This window comes from Phalacrocorax aristotelis, chromosome 22 (genome assembly GCF_949628215.1).
Source record: "Phalacrocorax aristotelis chromosome 22, bGulAri2.1, whole genome shotgun sequence".
Classification (NCBI taxonomy): Eukaryota; Metazoa; Chordata; class Aves; order Suliformes; family Phalacrocoracidae; genus Phalacrocorax; species Phalacrocorax aristotelis.
In genome coordinates this window covers 6,393,775-6,418,370 of record NC_134297.1, presented here as the reverse complement: position 1 = coordinate 6,418,370, position 24,596 = coordinate 6,393,775, and the positions used below count along the sequence as shown (strand labels likewise).

The 24,596-nt window shown below is 44.3% G+C and overlaps 1 protein-coding gene across 7 annotated transcripts in view; it reads left to right on the top strand.

The window, feature by feature from the left end:
• PRDM10 (PR/SET domain 10) overlaps positions 1-22,312 on the top strand; it is a 43,092-nt gene extending 20,780 nt beyond the window's left edge. For all 7 annotated transcript variants that reach the window (XM_075116378.1, XM_075116376.1, XM_075116379.1 and 4 more), the window contains 15 exons: positions 413-485; positions 1,143-1,260; positions 2,212-2,341; positions 4,464-4,691; positions 10,050-10,397; positions 12,232-12,387; positions 13,082-13,261; positions 14,047-14,157; positions 15,242-15,442; positions 16,037-16,180; positions 17,321-17,491; positions 18,754-18,894; positions 19,476-19,644; positions 20,271-20,383; positions 21,426-22,312. In XM_075116378.1, coding sequence (XP_074972479.1) covers positions 413-485; positions 1,143-1,260; positions 2,212-2,341; positions 4,464-4,691; positions 10,050-10,397; positions 12,232-12,387; positions 13,082-13,261; positions 14,047-14,157; positions 15,242-15,442; positions 16,037-16,180; positions 17,321-17,491; positions 18,754-18,894; positions 19,476-19,644; positions 20,271-20,383; positions 21,426-21,662 — 2,520 coding nt within the window. In that variant the 3' untranslated portion in view covers positions 21,663-22,312. The remainder of the gene's footprint in view (positions 1-412; positions 486-1,142; positions 1,261-2,211; positions 2,342-4,463; positions 4,692-10,049; positions 10,398-12,231; positions 12,388-13,081; positions 13,262-14,046; positions 14,158-15,241; positions 15,443-16,036; positions 16,181-17,320; positions 17,492-18,753; positions 18,895-19,475; positions 19,645-20,270; positions 20,384-21,425) is intronic.
• Positions 22,313-24,596: the final 2,284 nt, after the last annotated feature.

Below are 24,596 nucleotides of genomic sequence, written 5' to 3'. Positions count from 1 at the left end.
GCAGGAAAGAAGTGGGAAATCCCCCGAGTTAAAAACTTTTCCATTCCTCTTGGTACAACAAGTAACAGAACTCTGCTGACATCCATCCTTTTCAATGACACAGTTGGGTCTAAAGAGATAAAATTTACTTCCTTTAGAGCTACCGGTAGCCATGTGTGAGATTAACATTCATATTAGGAGGCTGTACCTTAAAATTAAATGGATATGCTTTGTGAGCAAAGCTCTTTTATTCCTCAGTGGGGGCATATTGATCTCAGTAAGCTTTATTATTGAGGATGAAAGGAGCAATAAGAGTCAGTGGTTGAGGCGAGTGAAGTAAATGTATTGCTTAAAAACCATTTTCAAATGAATTCCCCTTAGTTCTGGTTCCATCTAAGAAAGCGTTCTATTATCTTGTATATCCCTGCCACAGGTGTGGTACGCTGCCTCTTACGCGGAGTTTGTGAACCAGAAGATCCATGACATATCTGAGGAGGAAAGGAAGGGTAACTTGGGCTTTGTCACTCGGTTTTTGCAGTGGGGGGGGCGGCTGGGTGTTCTACTTCTCAGTTGCAAGTATACGGCCTGTACAGTGCTCCCAAATTTCTGCTAGGTTATGAAAAGTTAAACCAGATCTAGATTGTATTATTGGGACTTAGTTCTGCTAAGTCTTCTCGTGCTAATGTTACAGCAAGTTAACCTTCTGCCTCAGTTTCTGGGAAGCGTTAGGTTGCTGCTGGGAAGAGGTATGTTTCGGTACTTGATGTCTGATGTTGGGTCTGGGTCATAAACTAATGTGCTGATGCTTTAGATGAAGAAATTCCTCTTGACCTCCCCTAATTTATGCCAGAGTCACAATCCTGCGGGTGCTCTTCTGTACCAGGGTGTATTTCAAAATCTCCCTCAATTTCACACAGTGAATATAGTCCACATGAATTGTCCGCAGTGAGCTTTTTGCCTTTCCGCGATGAGCTGTAGGCAGGCCACAGCGCAGAGGGGATAAAAGCAAAGCTAAATGGAGCAGTGCTGGGTGTTCTGCAGCTTGTCTAACCTTCAGGGGAGAAATACGGCCCACAGAGGACAGAAAGGCTTGGGGGAAAAAAATGAGGCGTTTAATTGGTGGTGACTGAAATGCTGTTATTGACATTTCCAATTGAACATAGTTCTCAGAGAGCAAGAGAAGAACTGGCCGTGTTACGAGTGCAATCGTCGTTTCATGAGCTCAGAGCAGCTCCAGCAGCACCTCAACTCCCACGATGAGAAGCTGGACTTCTTCAGCAGGTACTGAAAGTTTTAGCTTTGTCTGCGTATCACTGTGGTGCTTCCCCAAACTTGCAGAAAGGAGGGCCTTTGCCCTACAGATCTTACTGACCGGCTTGGGTACCCGTGAGAGTACCCAGGCTCAGCACCAGGAGGTAAGAATATGGTGCCAGGAAGCTGATTGGTGTAAGAGTCTCTGCGAAGGAGGTAGCTTGAGGGGAAATAAATACCATGTTGAAACGGGTGAGATTTTCTTGCTTTGATTTTGGGTTTTCGCCTACGACTTACAAATTGCAGTATTTCAGTACCACAGTATGGAAATACCGATGCTTCTCAGATGTGTGTAGGAACAGAGCTTGGAGGACTAAACTTGCAGTGCTTTGGCTCCTCATTGGGCTGGCAAGATAGTTTATCCTGACTGAACCTACAAACGTCCATCAGAGAGCAGAACACATCGGTGCCGCCTTTTTCCTTCAACTCAGCAAGTGGCTGCATTTTTTTCTTCTTTGACACAGAAAATGGTGCTCGTCAGTTTACTGCCTGACATCAATGGCCAGGTGCCTTTTCGGGGAGGGATGTTATGGCTTCAGGTTTTAAATTGGTTTCCTTGTGCTCTTGTTCCGTCTAGCTGAAAACGCTTTCCAGCACACCATACGCTGGGGTGTTGTGAGTAGGAGAGTTGCCATGGCAGAGGTCTTGTTAGAAGCCACTAGTCCTCTCAGTCCCACGATTAGTGAAATAAATTTTAATGCGTTCTGGACTTTGATTTCTCAGAGCGCAAAATAAATAGGTACCAGCCAGTGCCCTGTTTCTTTTCTGCCAGAATTTCTTCAGGTATTATTGTTTGCTGCAGGCCATCATTACTGACTTGAAGGGGGGAATAGCAATGCTGAGAAGGAACGCATAAAATCAGCAGAGATTGCAAATCCATCTTCTTTTTGTCTCTAACTTGGAGCACTATGTATTCTGCAGAGCTCGAGGCCGAGGTCGTGGGCGAGGGAAGAGGCGGTTTGGACCAGGCAGACGCCCAGGGCGCCCTCCCAAATTCATGCGTATGGAAGTAACCAGTGAAAATGGGGAAAAGTGTGAAGAAGGGACGCAGGTATATTTTTGGGGATGGGGAGGAGCGGGGGGTGGAAATCACATGGGATGTATACTCCTGACTAAACAAATTTGGGGCATTGGTGCAAATTGAGGGTGTGCTTTGGACTTATACCCAAGTAATTCTTGGTTTTCTAGCTGTGATTCTCTGCCAGGGGAGCACGCTACTTTCCTTCTGTAAAAACTGTAAAATGACTTGCATTTCTACAGCAACTTTCATCCCAAAGCACTTAGCAGTGAGATAGGTTATTGCAGCAGTTTTAGCAGCATCACAAAAGTAATTTAGACAGTAAAACTGTAATGGGAATTTAGGTTCGTATTTGTCCTTTCTGGAACGTGAGGTCAGGATCTGCTCTATAACTGTTGCTGGTAGAATTAAATCAGTTTGAGCTATGATTCTTTATGATGCTTTAATATTAACAAAAGGGCCTCCTGTAGGCGTTCTTATTGCAAAATGTTCTCTCGCCTGTGCCTGTTGGCTATATTCGGTAGGGACCTAATGGGATGCATTTATCTAAGTAAAATGCTAAATCCCCTCTGATGCTGACCATGCTTAGGTTACCACCGAGTCCTTTTGTGAAAGGTGTCACAAGGGATCAGTGGCTCTGTTTTATGACTTAGCTGAAAGCTGATGTCTGGAGTGGTAATTTTCCTCTGGCATCTCGCTGGGTCACGGTTCAGTGCTGACTCAGAAGGAGGAATGGATACGCTGCCTGTGAATGCCTGCCGCTCGTTTTTTGAGCGTGCAGAACTGCCCTAAATGCTGCATTACACGCAGGCAGTTGCGAGATCAGCCTCTCTGCAAGCTGACGTGACCCAAGGCAGCTCCATTTAGACAAGTATGCACCATGCTGTTCCCAAACTCCAGAGAGACAGGGCTTACTGGGCACAGTCCCATGCTAATGTGCCTGCATGGCTTCTGGGCTGGCGGTGGCTCACATCCTGCCAGCTTGGAGCACAGCCCAGAGCTAGCTCACGTGCGTCTATACAGTTGGGCAGGGCCATGGTTATGTCCCAGGCCTTTGGAGGTCTGCCTGCCTCAATAATGACTAGGCGTGAGTTTATCTGCCTGAGAACTTGAGGCTCAGGATGCTGTGGGCAAGTGCAGTTTCCTGTTGGCAGGTGTGGAAACTTGCCACCTAGACCAGGACTGGATGTTTGGCTGGTATAGCGCTCTAGTAAGTGACCCTGTCTGGTAAGTGTCCACAGTTTAGCAGCTGCCCTCCTTCTGGCACCTCCCCGGTTTTCTTCTCCCATACCTGCTTTTGATTTTGACAGTACCAGCCTTGAGCTGATACACTTCTGTTGAGCTGTCTCCTAGCTTGTGCTTTTAAGTGTCCTGACTTGCATTAAGGGATGTCAAGGAAGGATCTATGGGTGTTGTTTTTTCTCATAATGCAAGAGGATTCCATCCCAGAGGAATTACAAGAATTTATACAGAATGAATGTAGATTTTTGGTATGTGCTTCCTGCTCCCAACACCCTCCCTTTTCTTTTATGCTAACAAAGGAGGAAAACAGCTCTGTGTGATCAATATAAGTGATGTATGCAGCTGGGTAGGTGAGAGCATGCAGAGCTTGGAATCTGGGTAGCAAAGCACGTGGTGCACAGTAGAACAATCTCGTTTGTCACTCTGAGTTCAGCACTGCAGCTAGTTCGTTGGAAAGGAGAAGACATTGCATAACAATTCATGGTAATATTTCAAAGTGACAAAAATTTCAACAAGACGGAAATTCTTTGTTTTCCCTGGTCTGTGCTAGCCGCTTTGGTCTTAATTTCTCCCAGGTCAGCCTAAATCACCTTTAGTTAAAGCAGTAATAGGGTCGTCAGTGCAGAAGAACTTGCTTGGCTGGGTTGTTCTGATTGTCTGTGTCCGATGGGACAATATGATGGCCGAGAGGGTTGCCTACCTGCAGCGCGTCTTCCCTAGTGCTCTGAATCTCATTGCTGTAGGTGGAGGTGATCTGCTGAGAGCATCAGTGGAACACAGCAGGAAAGAGCGTAGACACATCTTGTTGATAGCTTTTGATTAAATATGTAGAAATCTTGTTGTCTGAGTATTATCGAAGCATTTTTCAGTGGGTGGGGGGAATAATCACTGGTTGTATGATTTGCGATTTCAGGACTTGCTGCATTTTTCCAGCAAGGGGCAGTTTGATGAGGCCGGACAAGCCACCCTGAATGGGCTGGAGCAGCAGGAACAGACTCCAGTGCCATCAGAGACGCAGTCGGCACTGGAGCAGCAGTCAGAAAGCCACCCGCTACAAATCCAGCCGCAGCATGATGAGAGCACGGTGCCTACGCAGAGCACCATGACAGCAGATGACATGAGGCGAGCAAAGCGTATCAGGGTAAGCAAAGAGGACGGCAGCTCCTGTCTTCTCTCACCCTCTCCATTTGTTGTAACCCAGAGAATGCCAGACCTGCCTGCCAGGACCAGCTGGTCTTTCTCCCACTGCCGTATCCATTTCCAAATCCTGAATAAAGCATCTCATTCCTAGCAGTTTTCTTTGCGCTGAGAGGAAGACAAATCTCATGTAAAGAGCTAGCATCTCATGTAAAGAGCTAGCGTCTCATGAGATGCTGGTGAGAACTGGTCACCAATTGGAGCTGATTCAATTCCAGCACAGTAATTCTTTCATAGAAACGCAGTCCGTCCAAGCTGGCAAGCAGGAGTGCTTCAAACAGCCGGCTGAATCATGGTACTGTGGCACAGAGTAATGACTTGTTCACAGCACCATCTGTGTGTCTCAGAACTCTCGTCTTGCAAATTGTTGCCAGAGAGGAACCACGACCCCAGTTTAGATCCTCTTAGACGATGATGATGATGTTTAGCGATAAAGTCCTTTCTTGGGGTAGAAAAACCTGCCTGTCTTTGAGATTAAAACCTGTGCTAAGAGCTTTGTGTACTGACAGCAAACGCTTTGAGCCTGAGCTTTGTGTCAGCTGGCTGAGCTGTTTTTCCTCTACTGTGTGTGGGAGGGAAATGATTCAAGCAAATAATCCTTCAAGCCGTGTAACTGTGAGATTGGTTTATTTAGCCTAAAATCTTTTTCTTTTTCTTCTATGTGTAAAATTTTGATTACAGAAAGGAACAGCTGCAATTGGGGTAAGACCCTGTTTTTAGGGGATGAGAAAGGAGTAGAAAAGAGTCAAGTAACTGTTCGGTATAGGAAGATGTTGAGCCAGATTTTGCTCTCTGTTTATAGCAATATATATGCGAGACCAGTGGTGGTGTTACCCCATAAATGCAGCAGCATGTCTTGACAGAAGACTCTGGCTCAGTCCCATCAAGACGGAAAAATTTTTAACCATATAAAATGCCTGCACTCTCTGAACGACGAGTTTATACCAGTACTTAGATTTTTCATATGTTAGAAGCTTCGGGGAATTTTACTGAGCATACTGAAGGGTGGATAATGGAGTACAAAGGCAGATGCAGAGTTTTGACAGTAAAGAGCATGTGGGTATTTACTGGTTATGATGTGCCACAGCTTCCTCAGTACAAAGCTGAGGCCCAGGTGCAGTGGGGAGAGAGTGTTGCCTGTTTCCCCGAGCTTTTGAACCCAATACGTGAACTTAAGATCATCTTAAAGAGTAAATGTGTGAAGAAAGGGATAGAATTTCTGAAGTTACTACTTAGTCTTGTGGCTTAGATTTTGTTCCCTGGAAATTCATCACGAATGGGTGACAACTAAGAGGAGTGCAGTGGTGGTTTAGTCCTTGGTGACACGTTTGTATTGCAAATCTCCCTAACTTCCCATACATCTGGCAGTTTGTGTTCAGCAGAGTCCTGGAGATGTTTCAAGACAGGGGCACTGGCAGAATGGCAGATGGAGGGTTGCATAGGATCTTTCCACATTGCGTCAGACTGTGAGCAATGAGAACTTGAAATAAGCTAGCAAGCGTTGTTTTTCTCTAAGCACTGAAAAATCACAGCAAGCTGTAGCACCCTATGAGCGCTCTTCAATTCAACTGTTCACAGCACCGCCTATAACAACATGCACTTAACATTTTAAGCAAGAAAACATTTGGTTTTAAGGTGTGTACTACATCATTCAGTTCCAAAGAACAGGTAGAAAGTCTTGACTGCTAACTATGAACTGGAGACCGTGTAGCTCTAGTTCCTCCTTATCACATGTATAGGATTTAATTTTCAAAAATATTAAGTCTTTGTGAATTGCTTCAGCTTTTCTAAGGTTGAAGGCAGTGATGAGCTCTGAGAGCTCTTTCACTCTAGCTGGGAGCACTGATCTCTGGTGCCCCAGAGCCTAAGTCCTGACAGGATCAGTTCATTTTTCAGCCTCTGCTTTAGAGCCTGTGGAGCTTCCTTGGAGATGAGACCTTAAATATGGCAATCATGTCCTTAGTACCGAAGAGATACACCCACCCTTCAAGATACTCTTGTAACAAATTAGAGGAATATGTGGTCCACAGCCAAGATGAATATTTGTTTTTAATTCAGTTCTCGGCAGTGTCCAGAGCATCTATAGGCTGATCCCAGAAACATCTGCGTTTCCAAATTGCCTTTATTTATATACTAACCTGATCCTAAAATGTCCTATGTGTAGGTGACTGCTTTGCTTGGAGGAAGCAACTGGCAGGGATAGGGATGTGATTTGGAAAGCACAGTCACTTCCTTCATACTGAAAGAAACGCAGCCGGTTGTATAACGAGGAGTAAAAACAGCAAGATGAGGTTAAAAAGAAGTCCCTACTCCTTAACTTTTTCAGTCTTCTAATCCTTGCCTTGTTGTCATCCTGCCCTAATTAATCCCTTCTACTAAAAGCATTTCATTCTCACCGGGGCTCTGCAGTACGCATTACATCATTATTAATCAACTCTGAGAAAACAAGAAAGGTCACAAAACACCTTCAAGATAATCTGTGGTTTTTATCTTTGCCCTTTAACTCCCTTTGGACAGTTATTAACTGCAGGGTAAACCTTGAAGATCTGCTTAGTGTTTCCTGAGGCAAAAACCTCCAAGGAGTTTTGCCTAAGAGTAAACTCCAGCTGGAAGAGCTGGCCCTCGTAGTGCCCCGCAGAAGCGTGACTATTGCAGGAGTCAAGGCTTCTGTTTTTAAAGTCCATTGCATAACATAAGTATTTTTCTCTCCCTCAATGCTGCCTGCTCAGCTGGAGCTGCAGGTAGGTTTGATTCGGTTTTTTGTCTCGTTGGGTTTTTGCTGTATCTAATCAAATGGTACGTAGCAACATCGCCTTCCATGTTGTTTTGTCCAGCTCCTGTTTAGTGTCTCCTGACTGACCCCGCATCGTAAATTGTCACATCTGTTCTTCAAGCAACCGATGTCCAGAACTAAGTGTTATCTGAATAACAATTTGCATTCGTCTAGTTCTTTTCATACTAATTGCCAGTTTGAGGTGAATATTATAGGAGAAAACTGCTTGGACGAAATACTATAATATCCATCTTAAAGTTTTGCCGGATTTGCTTATGCAGCTGGATCAATGTTATCAGTTAATGAGACAACACTTAGCTCTCTTTTTTTCTGTTTTTATAGTTGATAGTTTATCTAACCAAAGAGCAGTAAAAGATTTCACCCTTCTGTAGCCTTTGAGATAGTAATGGGATGGTGTTGATTCTCGTGGTGTACAAGCCTGGCCTGCTGTCTCACCAGTCAATTGTTGGGGGTTACAAATAGCAGGGTACAGTAGTAGCGGAGGGTAAGGACTTGAAGTGCATCTCTTGGACTATTTGGTTTATTAGCATATACCTGTAGCGAAGGGGAAAATTACATACTTCAGACTCCAAGCGATGAGTTAATTGTCACACAGCACGTGTCTGTCTTCCCAGCTCACAGTATGACTTACAGCAGATCCTGTGTCTCCCGTTGTCTCCACTTCTCCACTTACAAAATGGAGAGTGGAGATGATGGCAATTCATGGCAGGGCTCGTTTGGGGCTGCTGTATGAAACTTAGCTTTTTTTTATTTATAGCAAAACGGTTGCCCTCATGTTCCTTGTTCTGGAATGAAAGTGTAGGTTTCCCTCTGCAGTTCAGATGGTGAAAAGGATTGTTCAGGTTCACTAATTTAATCTCTAGCGCAGCATTTCACAGTATTCCCAAGCTGTTCCCTCATTCCAGCAGAAAAGCTCCTAACTTTAGTTTCTCAGTGTCAGCTGTTGGCACACGCTTAAGGGACGCGGCAAATGTCAGCCCAGGCATTCCCTCGAGAAAAGGAGAGAGGAAACCAGGGAAATCTGTTTGCAGAAGTCTAGATTTTGTGGCTCATGGAGAAGCATGTAATATTGAACCTGTGTAAGCATAGGTGCCAACAATGTTCTAAGCGCTATTCCTCTGACTGTTGTGATGTAGATTCTGTGTGTAACATCTGAAAAGAGAAGACATCAGCAAACGCCGATGTAGGATAGTATAGAAGAGTAAATCTCCCTTAGACTTCTTGCAGAGAAATGGCAATACTGCAGTTCACTTTCAGTACTGTATGGGTGGTAGCGTGCTGTGGGATTTCATGCGTGCAGAGGTATGACTCACTTCCAGTTTTGCAACCACCCAACATAAAAGCTCTCATCCAATATTGAAATGCAGGCGTAGGGCACGCTCGCCTGTTTCTACAGGCAACGTGTCCAGCAGCATCTGTTCCTCCATCAGGCAGCACTGGTATCGGGTCCGGCATGGCTCTAACGTTCGTCTGAAGGGGAAAGGGAGGAAAGGAAGAGAGAACAATCACAAAATGTTACAGAAAAGGTAGACTGAAGGGAAGCGCACACACAAAGCAGGGACTGAGAAGAGAAATTGTGCACAGTAGGAGTGGAGAAAAACAGAGGAGAGCAGCCTGGTATATTAAATTTTAAAATGAATGTTCGCACAACCTGCATTATGCTCAATTCACAATATTCTTAGTTTTCTTGCAATACCAGGAAAAGCAATTTCAAGTTTGACTGTGTGTAATCAACTACCCTTTCAGTAGACAACAGAATCTATCAGAGTTCCTCTTGATTCGGCATCAGTGTGTTTCTTTCATCTCTTTCTTCATTTTCAGGCTCTCGCACATGATATATGCTAAGTGGCAAAGATAGGCGAATTGCTCACAAGTTCTTTCCTGTTGCTTGTAAACCTGCCATTCTGCCCTTGCTGTAACGTTTTGAAACTCTATTCTTTTTGATAATAACAAAAAGATTGAATGTATATTCCACCAGAAGTTTTCCAGGCAATGCTAAACCACTGCTGCACATCTCTGTGGCGATCTTTGGTGCAGAAGCTGATTTTATAAAGGGCTCTAGAACTTCCTAAGCCCTGCTCCTGTGTGTAAGACAGGGCATTAGCTTGCCCTTCCTTTGTATGGTGGCTGAACTTCTGACCCAATCCCCCAAAATCAGCTCGAATTGCAGCTTTTCTAGGGCCTGGGTCTGTACTTCAGAGAGGATTTGGGTTTCTTTTATGGAAAGATGCCATGCTAAAGACAAAAGTTAGCTCAATCAGCAGAAAAACAGGGCCTGGAGAGGCAACTCCTGCCTTGTGTTATCCTATCTTGATGTGTGACTGCAGTGATATCCCTTAACTTCTGCCTGTCACAGCCTCCCCTTCTCTAAAATGGAGACAGCATCTATAATTATGTTTTTTAAGCTTAGGTTCACTGGTCATCTGGTGTGTTTAATCTTGAAAATACTTGGATGTGGAATCTACACATAATAACAAAAGCTAATGGTCTCTCTGACGTTCCTTTCAGAATGCAGCTCTTCAGCACCTGTTCATACGGAAATCCTTTCGGCCGTTCAAATGTCTCCAGTGTGGGAAGGCCTTCCGTGAAAAGGACAAACTGGATCAGCATTTGCGGTTTCACGGGCGGGAAGGGAACTGCCCTTTGACTTGTGACATCTGCAACAAGGGCTTCATCAACAGCGGTGCTCTCGAGAGCCACATGAAGTTCCACATGGACCAGAAAACGTACTCTTGCATTTTCTGTCCCGAGTCCTTCGACCGCTTGGATCTGCTTAAAGATCATGTGGCCATCCATGTCAACGATGGCTATTTCACCTGCCCTACCTGCAAAAAACGCTTCCCGGATTTTATCCAGGTGAGGTGCCCTACTGATTTGAAGCTCTGCCTTCTGGGTCTCTTGCAAGCCACTCTGTTCATGAATTCTTCAGTACTGTTCTCATGTAATGCTGCGTGTCAGTTCATTCTCACAAGATAAAAAGGTCCATGTCGGTCAGAAATCAAAGGAGGAGCAACCAAGTGTTGCTAGATGTTGCCTTATGCTGTTGAAGTGCTCTTTGTGCTATATCATTACATGTAGTACTTCAGTCTGGCATGAGAAGGCACTGCGCTGTGGGAGGGGGTGGTTCCTTATCCCCAGAAAGTGCCTAAAGCAGAGGTCCCGACTACGTTTGGTCAGTACAGATCCACAGCACAAAAAGCAATAGTCATTTGCTGTATGCCGCTTGTGCTTGGATATACCTTGTCCTTCGTTTTTAAAACTCTGAACAAAAAAAAAAGTGGTTTTTACGTGATACAAATACCTTTTAATCCCTTGACTGTTTCTGTCAGGGTAATTCATTTGAACACCTTGCAGAAATGTCAGAATGGATCAGGAAACTCTGCTTCCTGACTTCCCCCCTGGGCTTCAGCTGGGTACTTTATTCTTCCTCCTCTCTGCACACTGCTTAAGAGAGGTTGCACCGGAGTAGTGAGTAATGTAACGACTTAGTGCAGTGTGCAGAGCTGTTGGAGATTGTTAATAGAATTTAAGGATGCTATTTCAATGTTCAGTAAGAAAAAACTGAGGCATACCACGTACGTATTCATTATCCTTCATATGGACAAAGAGTGTGATTACATCTTGCTGAGCTGCCTGACTTAAACTGGATTTCTGTATTTCAATTTATGTCAAGTAATAGGAACCGATAGCCTAGCCGATAGGCTAAAGACGAAAAGATGGGGGAAAGTGATTTACTAATATAATTCCGTCCTGGCAAAAACCCTTTATCTTCTGTAAATGTTGAACAAGGAAAAATGATGATGGTGATTCAGAAATGCTATACCGCAACCTAATTCCCCATAAACTTGCTCGTGAAACTGAGCCAGTTAGAAGAGGGTCCCATGGCTTTTTTCAGCTGTATTTTGGAATTTAAAGATTTTTTTTTTTAATCCAGTGCAATGTGGGTAATTAAGGCTAGTCACCACAGATTGCTGCCTACTGAAATATTTCTATGTGGAACAGATAAAGATACCAAGTTGTTCCATATATGATCAGTATTAGAAGGTGGTAAAGAATTAGAGATCCATTTCTTGATTAGTGTGTGGATTTCAAATGTCAAACCTCATGAGTTACTTTATTGGGGGGGGGGGGGGGGGAGTGGGCCAGCAAATCCCACCAGATGCTTGAAGAGGTCAAGGATTGTCCCAAAGTATGCAAAAGTAATCACCAGTCAGGAATGGCACGCGAAGGCTTTTCTGTCCAAGGTTGGCTCTTTTGCCACTTGCAATTGCAAGCTCATTCTCTGTGACTGAAAGGAATCAGTCCTTGCCTTTAGAATTCTTACAAATGAAGTAGAGATAACGAACCTCAGATGAGCGTGTTAACTCAAGGATGAGTCAGTAAAACAGGTACATCATTGAGTTGCTACCCGTTAAGTGCTCAACTGGGCAATAGCTGATGCCTTCAAGACCATTCCTGAGGAAATAAAATTGTCCATCTAGATAGATCACACAGATGTTATGGCTTTATAGAAACTATTTCCAAGATGTCAGCTGTTCTGATAAAACACTTTTTAAGCCAAAGCATATTAGAGAACTCTTAGAACCTTTTTTGTCGTCTTTTCTTTTTTTGCTAAGAGTTTCCTAGACTGTTCTACTACACACTCTGCTGTTTTGAATAAATTCCGTTTTCCTATGATCTGCAATTCTAGGTCAAGAAACACGTGCGCAGTTTCCATTCAGAGAAGATTTACCAGTGTACAGAATGTGACAAGGCTTTCTGCCGTCCTGACAAGCTGCGACTCCATATGCTGCGACACTCGGACCGCAAAGACTTCCTGTGCTCCACCTGTGGCAAGCAGTTCAAGGTAAGAAGGCTCTTGACTGGATCATTCTTGATACAGGTGGAGAACACCATTCCTTGGAAGGTCTCCTAGAAGGAGACAAGCTCACCTTCTTGAAGGTGGAAGAAACGAACATGTGTAAACCTGCTAGACTTGCCTCCAAGTTGCACACACTGCTTTGTGTGATGAGCTACGACACTCATTTCTGATGGACAAGGGGTGAGACCTACCCCAGCGTGCTCTGCTGTAATATGGTGTCTCATCTGAGATGTTAATTCTAATAATTTAATAGCAAAGGAAGCTTCATCTGCTCATTAAGAATTGGGTCGTTATACAGCTCGATCGGCAGGTGCTTGGATTGTATTGCTTTTATCAGTTTAGTTAAGAAAACTCCAGCTGTACAGAGTTGAACGCTAACTTTAGATCAATTCAAAGAAAAGCCAGAGCGGAGGGGTTTGTTCTCACTGAGGCTGCTAAATCAGCATTAGTGCGGCTCCTGCTTTTGTGGGTGAGCAACCTCAGCTTGGTTTGAAGTATAAACTTAAGCCCGAAGGGTTCCTGTTGGCCTGTCCCAACACTGAGCAACTGTCTCACAGCAGCATTGGAGAGGAGAAGCCAAAGAGATCTCTGAACACCTTAAATTGTGGCTCGTCCTTGTAACAAGCAGTAAGGCAGTAAGTGGTGCTGATATTTTGCTCCCTGATTGCTCCTTCCCTAGAGGAAAGACAAGCTGCGAGAGCACATGCAGAGGATGCACAACCCGGAGAGGGAGGCCAAGAAAGCTGATCGAATCAGCCGCTCAAAAACGTTCAAGCCTCGGATAGCATCCACTGACTACGAAAGCTTCATGTTCAAGTGCCGACTCTGTATGATGGGTTTCCGCCGGAGGGGGATGTTGGTGAGTGTCTCTGTGCTCTAGCTTCTGTTACAACTTCCGTACTCAATTTTGATGAATAGTTAAGGAGTAAAGATGGACTTCCAATGGCTGGAGCACGAGGGTGCTGCAAAACTGGGAGGATTTCATAGCTGAGTTGAGATTACATATCTTGTTTTTTAAAACTGTGCATCTTCTCTTCGGCAAATGTGTGTTTTTGCGTGTTCATTGTCCGTGTTGTATGTCCAGTTGTCACTACCATGTCTCAACGCTAATGCTGATTGATGTGTAACGTATTAAGCAAAACATGAGATTAATGTAGTACCTAGTTCAGCCTTACTGCCTCAGTTTTTTTCCTGCCGCTCTTTCCTGGTTTTTTGTTTCTCCCCCTTCTTGAGGGGCCTCTCCTGGCCATAACTGGTAACTGCCACTGTGTAAAGGCTGTTACAGCAAGAGACCTTACTTGCAAATATTTCATGAGGGTTGTTATCCCTGCTAGCAAAGGCTGCTCTGGGCAGGGGTCCTTTACATTACCTCACTCTCAGCTGCAAGGGAGTTCCGGCGAGCTATTTTACCCCTTCTCATCTTAGTTTGATTAGAGACACTGTAGATGAGCTCTAGTAAGACCGTGCTTACCTTCAGCAGCTGATTTTGAATGCACAATAACCCTGCAGCAGCAAATGCTTCCGGTGCTGCTGGCTAGCATGACTACAGTTTTGGTTTGGCTCTTATCCATGTCTAGGGGAAGAAGCAATTGTTCAGCTTCTCTCTGTAAAATGCTCTTGTGATCTCTGTTCTTTTTTTCTAAGGTGAATCATTTATCAAAGAGACATCCAGACATGAAAATAGAGGAAGTGCCAGAGCTCACATTGCCCATCATCAAACCCAACAGAGATTACTTCTGCCAGTACTGTGATAAGGTATGTAAGGGAGTCACCCCACAGAGGGCACCTCGGTCCTAGCCCTGTATGCAACCAATTTGTCTTTGCATAGAAACATTTAGCAGCATTTGTAGCTTTTTGAGGTGTTTGCCGGCAACATTTCTCTAGCAGTATCCAAAAGAAATAATGAGGAAATGCACTTAGGCCAAGGCAGCTGAATCCTAACTGAAACCAGCAGTTCTCCTTTTCTGCTGTCTTTGGAGTTGGTAAAAGTCAAATACTGTGGTCCTGCAAGCAGTCACCCACCATTAGTCCGGTATCACTTCTTGCAACCCAGGACTAAGTTTCCTGTCTGCCTGTAATTCCTGAGCACTAGTTTATTTTGGTTTTTTTATCACTTCTAAAAGTTAGTCTTTAACTCCTTTTATTTTAAGCTGCTTAATTAGTCACATGCCAGTAGTTCCCAGTGTTCAATGGAGCCTGATGCAGCTTCTGCACTGCCTTTAGGTTCCTGTTCTTACTCCCTGGCTTTAGCTTCTTGTGCATGTGGGCTTCTATTTACCAGGGAGCATATTTTTACTGAGTGTTCTTATCATTAGTACATTCTTCCATGATGCCTCCTTCCTTTTTCTTAAAGGGAAAAAAAACCCTGTCGTTTTAAATAACATTACAGAATATTCATTTGTTGATATGCCTAAAAAAATGTTAAAATATATTGATCACTGAAGGCTACTAAAACCATTCGATGCTTTGTGTGAGAGTGGAGGCATGATAAATTAGCACTGGACAGCTTTGGCGATCGGTGGCTTTGCTGACATTTGAACTTAACCATCAGAAGAAAAACATTATCCTTTTACCTTCCCGTCCTGCTTTGTTTTGTTGTGGCACACAACACGTTCTCAAATGGCTTCTGCGTGCTACACAAGAAGGGGTTGCTTCTACAGGTTGATGAAACGCTGGAAGGTGTATGTATATTCATGCATTATGTTGTAATTGTTTAGGGATTTGACTAAGCGTACTGTCTAAAGCAACACACAGACCTTCCAGATGAAGATAACTGGTAGCTGTTTTCTGCGCAGGCATCAGGATTACACTGTTTTCATGCCAAATCTTCACCCTGCAGGTGTACAAGAGTGCCAGCAAACGCAAAGCACACATCCTGAAGAACCATCCTGGTGCTGAGCTGCCTCCAAGCATCCGGAAACTGCGCCCTGCGGGCCCAGGAGAGCCGGATCCCATGCTGAGCACCCACACGCAGCTGACAGGCACCATAGCCACCCCTCCGGTCTGCTGTCCCCACTGTTCCAAGCAGTACAGCAGTAAGGTATGGGGATTGTCTCATAGCCTCGGAAGTCTGCCTCTCCCTGGTGATGCTTTTTCTACCACGGTCTCTGTCATCTGTCAGTCCGCAAGCAGAGCTCTTTTAGTCTGAGTCAGAGTGCTGGTTTCATGCTGTGCGCTGACAATATAGGCACAGCCTGCTTGTTTTATGACAAAAAGACTCCCTAAATAGAGGGCATGAGCTTCAGAGAAAAAATGGAAATGTTATCAGAGTGCGGTCACAAACAGAAGAGCTTGGAAACTGCTCACTGACAGTGATGAGGGAGAGGAGTAGGGAAACAAAACGTAGAAAAGGTGACCTCTGGAGTAGATTCCCAAAATATTTGGCTGTGTTGGGGTAAAAGGCTTACAGGTTGTGATGTGTGGGGCAATGTTTCAGTATCAGATAGCTCTAATCAGCAGGAGCTTTGTGATCCTTGTTTCCCTCTTGCTGACCAGAGCACCCTGTAGTGTGAATCTTGACGCTGCCTTACTTGAGGAAATCTTAAAGCTGCAATCCACAGCGCTGTTTGATTTCAGCTGGCCCGAAGCAGAGCTACTGACCATCTTTGTAATGCTCTTTTGCACCTCTCTGTAGACAAAGATGGTACAACACATTCGCAAGAAGCACCCGGAGTTTGCTCAGCTTCCGAATACAATACATGCCCCGCTGGCGACAGCTGTCATCAGTTCCACTCCTGCCGTTCTAACCACCGACAGCACTACCGGAGAGACTGTTGTGGTAAGGATTCAGGACACCTTAGATCAGGCCAGTGGGTGGAAACAAACAGAGCAGAAGCCCTCTGGTATTGTAGTCTCAGTGTTTACTTGGCAGGCATCATTTTAAAGCATGTGTTAGGACATGACAGGAGATCACTTCTGTTCCTGAGTCTGTGTGGCATAGCTTTGCTCTGCCAGCAGCTATGTATTTCTCTTTCTGGAGCTCTAAGGATTTGTCTGTCTTCCCTACTCCATTCCCTTCTTCCATTCAGACCCAAATGCTACTGACTCCACGTAATACTTTCACGCACACCTAATTATTTCAGGAATACTCATCTCGTGGATTTTCACTGAGACTGTTCTCTTGAGGTGCTTGCAGTCCTTGGGATCGAGAGGACGTGTTTAACGATGGCTGGGGACTGGATCAGATTGTTCAGAGGAGTCAAAATCTTCCTGTAATCCTTTGGACAGTGCAGAACTGAGCAATACGAACCTCCAGTGGCTGATCTCTCCACTGTTAATACATCAGCTGCTACAGAAGTCAAAGCTGAGACTAAAAAAATCAGTCTTGTGTCTTTTAGCGGTGCCTGGATGCTGCAGAGTTTTAAAAATCTTAACCACAGTTTAAAACATCCTATTTGAAGACTGAAATGGGGTAAAAGACTGTTTTGCTTGAAAACGGGCAGATTCAGCCAGGATGCTGTTGGCTTCATAAACCTGCTTGGTTAGGTGCTAAAAGTCTTTACACACTTCAGAAATACAGCTGTCGAGTATTGCACTGGCAGGTGAGGAGGAAGGGTAGAATGTCAGAGAAGCAGTTTTTGACTTGGAAATGAAGTCAGCTCTTTACAAATGCAGGTTATTTGTTGTCTAATAGAATACTGTTAAGTCTGAATATTAAAATAATTTTATTATCATAGTATGTTAAGTCAGCCCTGAGTGGTTCTGACCGGTGGTCAGTCAGCAGAGAGCAATCCCGGTGCATGATCCCTGGGGATTGCTTATGACCCCGTCCTCTGTACACATTAAGCTCTTGTAAATAAATGATGAGGCCCAGTGACGTAAGCATAGAGTCAGTGCGATGAAAGAACTACAGCCCTGCAAAAGTATTTAATCCAGTGAACAATACGTGATGACGGTCTGTATCTCTCTACCTGCTCAGACAACAGATTTACTGACACAAGCGATGACTGAGATATCCCAGACCCTCACAACGGACTACCGAACTCCCCAGGGAGATTACCAGCGAATCCAGTACATCCCTGTGTCTCAGTCCACAACTGGCTTGCAGCAGCCTCAGCACATACAGCTGCAGGTTGTTCAAGTGGCCCAGGTAAGTAACCTGTTGGGGGACTCCATGTGCTTTTGAACCCCCTCCATGTCAAACCTGTGCTCTGTTGTGGCTGCAGTGCTCAGAATTTTGTTAAGGAATAGTTATGAAAAGCAGTGCAGACTATTTTCTACAGATAAATTGGTAGGTAATGCTTAGGGTTCCCATTGTAAACATCACGTACTGGGTATAAATAGTCCTGCCAGTCTTGATCAGCTTGCTGGAGACATATCAACACAGTCCTAACTTAGTTCTACTCATGTGGGCACCTTTGCTTGAGTCTGCTCTAGAAAGGATTTCCAGCAATGAGAAAAGTGGGTCAGTGGGTGACCCATTTTTGCAGTTGAGAGGACTAATTTGTACTTTCTTGTTCTCAGTGAGCCAGAGTCAAAATTTGGAAGTACAGAAAGCGCTTGCTTTTTCCCTTCGTATCATCTATTAGAATATTCATTCTCTGTGATGCTCAACAGCCTCCTAAAAATAAAAACCAGAGTGTAACTAGGGTAACTGAGCTGAGGAAAATAGCTCGGGCAGCTGTAAGAAATCACCATAGCCTTCAAATCTATTATCTGCTGGGTGAAGCTGAAGCTACCTTGTGTTTGTATTTAAATCTAAAACTGTGTGTTTTCTCTGGCCCCTCAGTACAAATTAGGTTATGAATTTGGTTAATAAAGGCCTAAACAATGGCGTCGGTTAATATTGACTGTGGCTCTTCTAATGAAACGAGCATGAAGACTGATTCCTGCAGCTAATATTAATTTTATCAGGATCTGAGACTTGTAATTAGATTACTCCAATTGGTATCATTAGCAGGTGTTGGTCAAAAAAAAGCTTTTAATTAGTAAGACTCTGAGTACTTGTCTTGATAAATAGCTATGTCAAACTATTGGATGTGCAGATCCTGAGTGTATTTATAGAAAGATGCTTACAAAGAAGGATGGTCCAGTGGTTGACACTAATCCTAGGTTTCAGACCCTTTGATCTAAGTCCAGACTCTGCCACAGACAGCTTGTGTGGCCACAGGCAAGTCCTTTCCATTGATACCACTGAGGTGTAACCATCTTGGTGCCGTTATATCTGTTAAGCAGGCTTCTTTATCTCCCAGGAGTGCAAAGAGGGTAAACACAAGTGTGAACAAGGAGTGCTGCATGGTCTCAGAGGCTTATACCTCATTGTTCCAGACCTCGTATCACAGAAGAGGTTTATGTGGCTGCTTCTGCAAAGAATTTGAAGTATACGCCTCTGCTTTGACTTCTTTTTTCCAGGCTACCTCACCTCACCAGTCCCAGCACTCCACAGTGGACGTTGGGCAGCTTCATGACCCCCAGACGTACACCCAGCATGCTATCCAGGTGCAGCACATCCAGGTCACAGAGCCGTCGCCAGCAACTCAGTCCTCATCGCAGGTACTGCAAACAGGGTCTTTTCTATGCCATTTAAAGGACTGCACGCTATATGGCTCACATGAACATCTCTGAGATCATCAGGTAGTTCCCAGATGTTCCTAGGGTGTATGGGCATGTTGTCGCTTTGTTTCGTTTTTTTCTGGTTGGTTTGTTGTTGGCTTGTTTTGGGGTTTTTTCTTAAGGTAGAGATAAATAGCTGGGAACGGACAAATTTGGAGCTTAAAGCTAGCCAATAGAGATGTAAATGGAAACTGGCATTCCTCAAACATTTGAAGTTGAGCTCTTCGTGTTGTTGGGTAGTATTTAGCCTCTCGTCTCAGTTCTCTTCCACAGACTCGCTACGTAACCCCTTGCAAGCAACATCCCTATTTCAGTTTCCCCGACCTCTGCGTACTAGCCATAAGGAAGCAAGTTGGAGGAAAGGGAGGAGAGTTTTGCAGTTCTTGTGCTCATAAGCTATAGAACCTGCCGCCTGCCCCCATGCTTCCCCTTGATCAGGAGGATGTGTCTGTAGCAGTACAGAGGTATGCAATCCGTAGCGCTCTGAGAACACTTACACCTTTTTTTCTTTGGTTTTCTAGGTTGGGGGTCAGCCTTTGAGTCCTTCCTCACAACAGTCTCAGCAGGAACTCAGCCCCTCGCAGATGCAGACAGCTACATCTACACCAAACCAAGCCCTCCAGCAGCAGCAAGGATCTTCGGTTCAGCACACGTACCTTCCTAGCACATGGAACTCATTTCGGAGCTATTGTAAGTGTCAGCAGTAGCTCTCACCACTAGCCTGGCTAGTGTGTGGGACCAGTGTGTGCTCCGTTTCTCCAGCTACCAAATGGGATCGTGTTTTTGGAGCTCATTAAGCTTCGTGGTTCATAGAGGTCTAAGATGATAAACAATTTTAGACATATGAAAAAAGGTTGTACTAGCTTTTCTACTGTAAGTCCATAATTATCCGATAGGCGGTTTGGGCAGGCAGACTGGGCTCCTTTATTCCAAAGAACTTGGATTCAGCAAGAATCCACGTGTTGGATAGCAGCTTGTTAAATGTGGATGGATGCTTGAAAGAATCATACAGAAGACGAGGGTGACATGAAATGATTTCTCATGTCCATGCAGCTCTGGGTGGTAATTCTATGATTTCTTGGGTGAGAACAGGATGCGTTCTCTAGGCATGAATTGCCAAATCTGCAGCTGATGTTAGCTGGCATAATTCTCTTGAGGCCTGTAGGGTTTTACAAGGCCTTGTAATTACAGTACCTGAATTTCTATTCAACAACCACTGTTTCAGGCTTGAAATTTTACTGATGTAAGACATTATCTGTCAAGGTGGGTTTTGAGTTTGACTGACGGTCTTGATTCTCCAATTTCCCTTTTTTTAGCATCTGAGATTCAGATGATGACCATTCCTCAAGGCCAGTACGTGATCACTGAGACCGCTGTGGGTACGCCGGTCACCACTGTCAACACAGGGCAAGTGAAAGCAGTTACACAGGTAAGGAAAACAGTCATGGCCCTTTTATTTTTTTCATCCAGAATAATGTATCAGGCTTAAACCCTTCAGTTTGAAGGTTAGAGGAGTGCCAAAGTGATGGCTGGGGCACACAGAGTAGAGGGTAACGGTGTACCTGAAGAGGTCTGGGCTGTATAGTCCAAAAGGGCACCGCCTTTCTGTAACAGCTGTAGTGAGTTCCTGGCTGGGCAGAATCTGTGGGCAAAACAGCTACGAAATGATATCGTGTGTTGTGTCACAAGCTAAGGAGGAAAGTGTTAGTGTTCAAACCTAGTTATGTTGCAAACTTCAGGTTACAGAAGGCAGGATATAATCCCATGAGCTTCAAGGAAGAGATCTGGTTGGTTTTTTTTTTTCCCTGAAGTAGCATCATGCTCCTTTCTGTGGTGATTACCAATAGTTTTCTGCATCTAGCCATTTACAAGGCCCCTGTTTGTGTGACTCCTTCAAGTTTAAAGTGTTCACTTAGTCACACTTGCAAGCTAGGGTATGATTTATTGGTATTGACCGTCTTAAAAATATTTAAGCGGTATCTGTTAAATCAAATTTCAGAACAGTTTCTGGAAACGTTCCTTATTTTGTAATCCTATGGATAACAAAGCTATAAAAGTAATGGCTGTCTTACTAGGTAAGCAGCCCTGCGTAGGGAGGCCTGCTGTTGTACTGCATTGATATTGGACACTGGAAAATAGGAAAAAAAAACAACCTTTCAGAATTGTTGTATTCAAAGCTGCTATTTCAGTTTGTATTGACGGGTTAATTGTATGATTAGGTTAACCATTTGTAACCATTTGTAAGTTTGGTTAACTTACAGCTAAGTCGCCCAATGTACTTGAAAACAAAGGATAAGGGTTATGTTGCTCTCAAATACATCTAAATGAAATACAACGTAATTTCAGAGTGCCTTGTTCCTACCAAAATGTCTTCCAGCACAGCCACAGGAGAGTTACAGACTGTTAGAACAGAAAAGTTTAAAGAACACGAAACAACTGTGATTTCTTTTCTTTTTCTACTCCCCACGCAGACTCACTATGTGATATCTGAAGGGCAGCCTGATCTGGATGTCAAACAAAACTCTTCGCTCTCCAGTGAGGTGCAGGTCGGTGTTTCCCAGCCGCCAGCCCACACGGATACGTTGGAACCGCAAGCAAGCAGTCAGCAGCAAACCACCCAGTACATAATCACCACAACCACCAACGGGAACGGCGGCAGTGAAGTGCACATCGCTAAACCAAGAACTTTCTCAGCGGAACATGAGTGAAGAAGCCTTGGGGTGTCACTTGCTTGTACTCATCACCTCCCCTGAAAGCCCAGATATATCTGGGTATCCTGGAGCTCGATATGTTTTAAAGTATATGCTCACTTACCTTCAACTAAAATCTTGGAGCTCTTGTTAATGCTTTAAGAGGGTTTAAGTCCCCAGTGACCGTGAAGAAGTACTCTCAAAATCCTTCGGGGGTGCCATTTTATGCAGCGTTTAACAAAAAGGACAAGAGAAGAAGCGACACCTCTGCTTGCTCTGGACTTTTTTTGGCATGTCTGCTGACCCTAATTTTTCTGTTTTGGAAGTGTCTCTGGTAAACAATTTTTATTTCGACTGTATGGGGGAAAAGCTTGCCTAACTAAAGGCTAACTGGCAGATTTTGTTGTACGTATATTTTTAATAGGAGCCGTTAAGCAGGAGGACATCATGTAAATGCCAGAATACGGCAGATCTGCTTCCTGTGTCTTTGTTTCAGCAGCCAAGGTGAAAGGGAATAATATACCAGCTCGATGTGAGCAGACTGCCTGGAGAAAGAGCAGCAGCAGCGAGGTGGTGGCTCCTTGTGTACGTGTGCAGGGACGGATATAACAATGAAGCTGTGAAGATGTGCCGAAGCAGTCCATTAAATTATTTTTCCAACCCTCGAACTGTTTACATGCTGTCTGCCCTGCCCTATTTTACCCAAGCAGTTCTGGAAAGAAGGAAAAATGCAGTCTTAAACCCATCTTTGGAACAAACTGAAATCATAGTAGCACGTAAGGGTAGTACAGAGTCACTATCTCTTTTTCCCTCCAGTATCTGCAGGGAAAACTGCCTTTTTGCCTGTAAACAAAAAAGGCTCAGCTTAGCCTGCGTAGCAGCTTCTGCTGTGACCTAAAGATAGTTGTGCCGGGAGAAAATGAGGGTAGAGGAGCACATCTCTGAAGAGGTGGGGTAGTTATCCCAGCTGCCACCTCGACGAGGATGTATTTTTTCCCTTGAAGACCAGATGGGAGAGTTGGTTACTTTTTTCATTTTCCAAATACCTTGTTAACAAAGCACTGTAATTCCTTTGGACACTTCCATAAAATGACCAGCCCTGGACTCAGGAAACACAAAGAAACATGCTAGCGGACCACTATTTATGGGACACTGAAAGCCATCTGTGAGGCTTTGGTAGACCTGGTCTATGTACAGAATTCATGTTACATTTAGGGACCAGGGGAAAGGAAAAGAGAAGGCTTATCTTTTAAGGCAGTGTATATTTCCTGCCCCTTAAATAATTCTCCTTCACAAGTCTCGTTGGTTGGTTACTTAATGCATTCTGGTATTTGCAAGAATACGACTAAGCTCCATTTTGTCCTGATGGGATATACTGTGTATGTCTAAACCTCCTTCGACTCCACTTGAAAACTCCTCCCAGAATGTCTGTGCATAGCAGGGTACATTTATTTGTAAAACAAAAGCAGAGAAGGATGTTTTGTCTTAATGGTCCTTGAGACTGAGGAACAGAGAGGGGTTTTTTATTTTTCTCCTGCGCTGCAGTGAGTGAATGCGGGGCTCCTTTCCATAAGTGCTCCCACAGGTTTAGGTGAGGATTACCTGTGTGAGTAAGTGCTACAGATGTTTACAGGCTGTGGTAAGGGGCCTTGGCATGAGAGAACTTCACACTCAGACTGGACAAGAGGAAGTCTGGTGGCTTGTGGGCAAAGCCCTGTAGCAGGTATTGCTTTGGTAATTAACTTATCTGGTAATACAGCGCAAAATAGTGACCCTGTGGGGTAAAATAAATCAGATTGAAAGCATTGGCTAGCTCAGAACTGTTTTGGGAGGTAGCTTTCAAGTGACTTGCCAAAATACGGATTAATTTGTGCCTGGGATTTCACTTCTCTTGCTGTACCTCTGTCCTGGGGCATTAATGAGATTTGGTAAAGTTAATGAGGACCAGAGCTCCCACGTAGTCAAGTGCAGCGAGGAGTGTCTCTAAATTGGGTGGATTTGGGAGCCTGTTGACTTGAGCAGCGTGGCCAAGCGACTGCAGTTCCCACTAACTCACTTGAAGTCGTGTTGCCGAGGGCTTCTGAATTACAGTGTTGGGTGTTGCGATGTTGGTGGTGTGGGAGAAGAGAAGGGAGATTTTTGTCTTGAATTTCTTCAGGCTGTTACATAATTTAATGATGAGTCAAAAAATGGTGGACGAGTAACAGAAAATAGGAGATGTCGAAATGGGGGTATGCTCCTGCCCTACAGGAGCAATTTTGAAGTCTTAAAAGGTCTGTATTCTTTCTAGGTAAACACAAAACTTTTTTCCCTTTTAATGGTACGGTAGCTGTGGGGTTTAAAAAAAATCTTGCTCTCTTCACCTTTGATGGAAAGGATCACAGACTGAAGATGCGCGTATCGGTTAGAGCTGAAAACCACAAGGTGTACAGAAAACAATTTTTAAAAGAGCCTCTTTGCACTCAGATCTTCCTTATCAAAGTTTCTGCTCTGTCCCACAACAGCAGCAGTGCACTTGGCACGTGTTGAGCGATTCACGGTGTCCCAAGTTAAACGAATGCCCCGTTGTGAGAGAAGCATCCCTGGATATCAAAGTATCATGAATTTTCCTTCCCAAGTAAGGAACTACAGTGATTGCACAGATGGCAGGGGCCTGCTTTCAGAAAGATGACAAAAAGACAACAGTTTGCATGGTATTTGTCCAATTTCTGCAGTGCAGAAGGTATAGGATTTATTATTGTTGTTATTTTTACCCAAGAGATGGGTCTTGGGTTGCTCTGGTTTAATGTCCTGCAGGAGCGTAACGCTGGAGTCCTCTCAGTTGCCTAAAGGGCTGTTGTTTTGCTCGAAGATGGGCATTGCTGTGGGCTTCTCGGAGGCCTAACGCTGTTCCTTGTAGGCGTTTTGGGTCTGATTCTGTATTTTCCTGGAGAGAGGAAGGGGGTAAAAAAA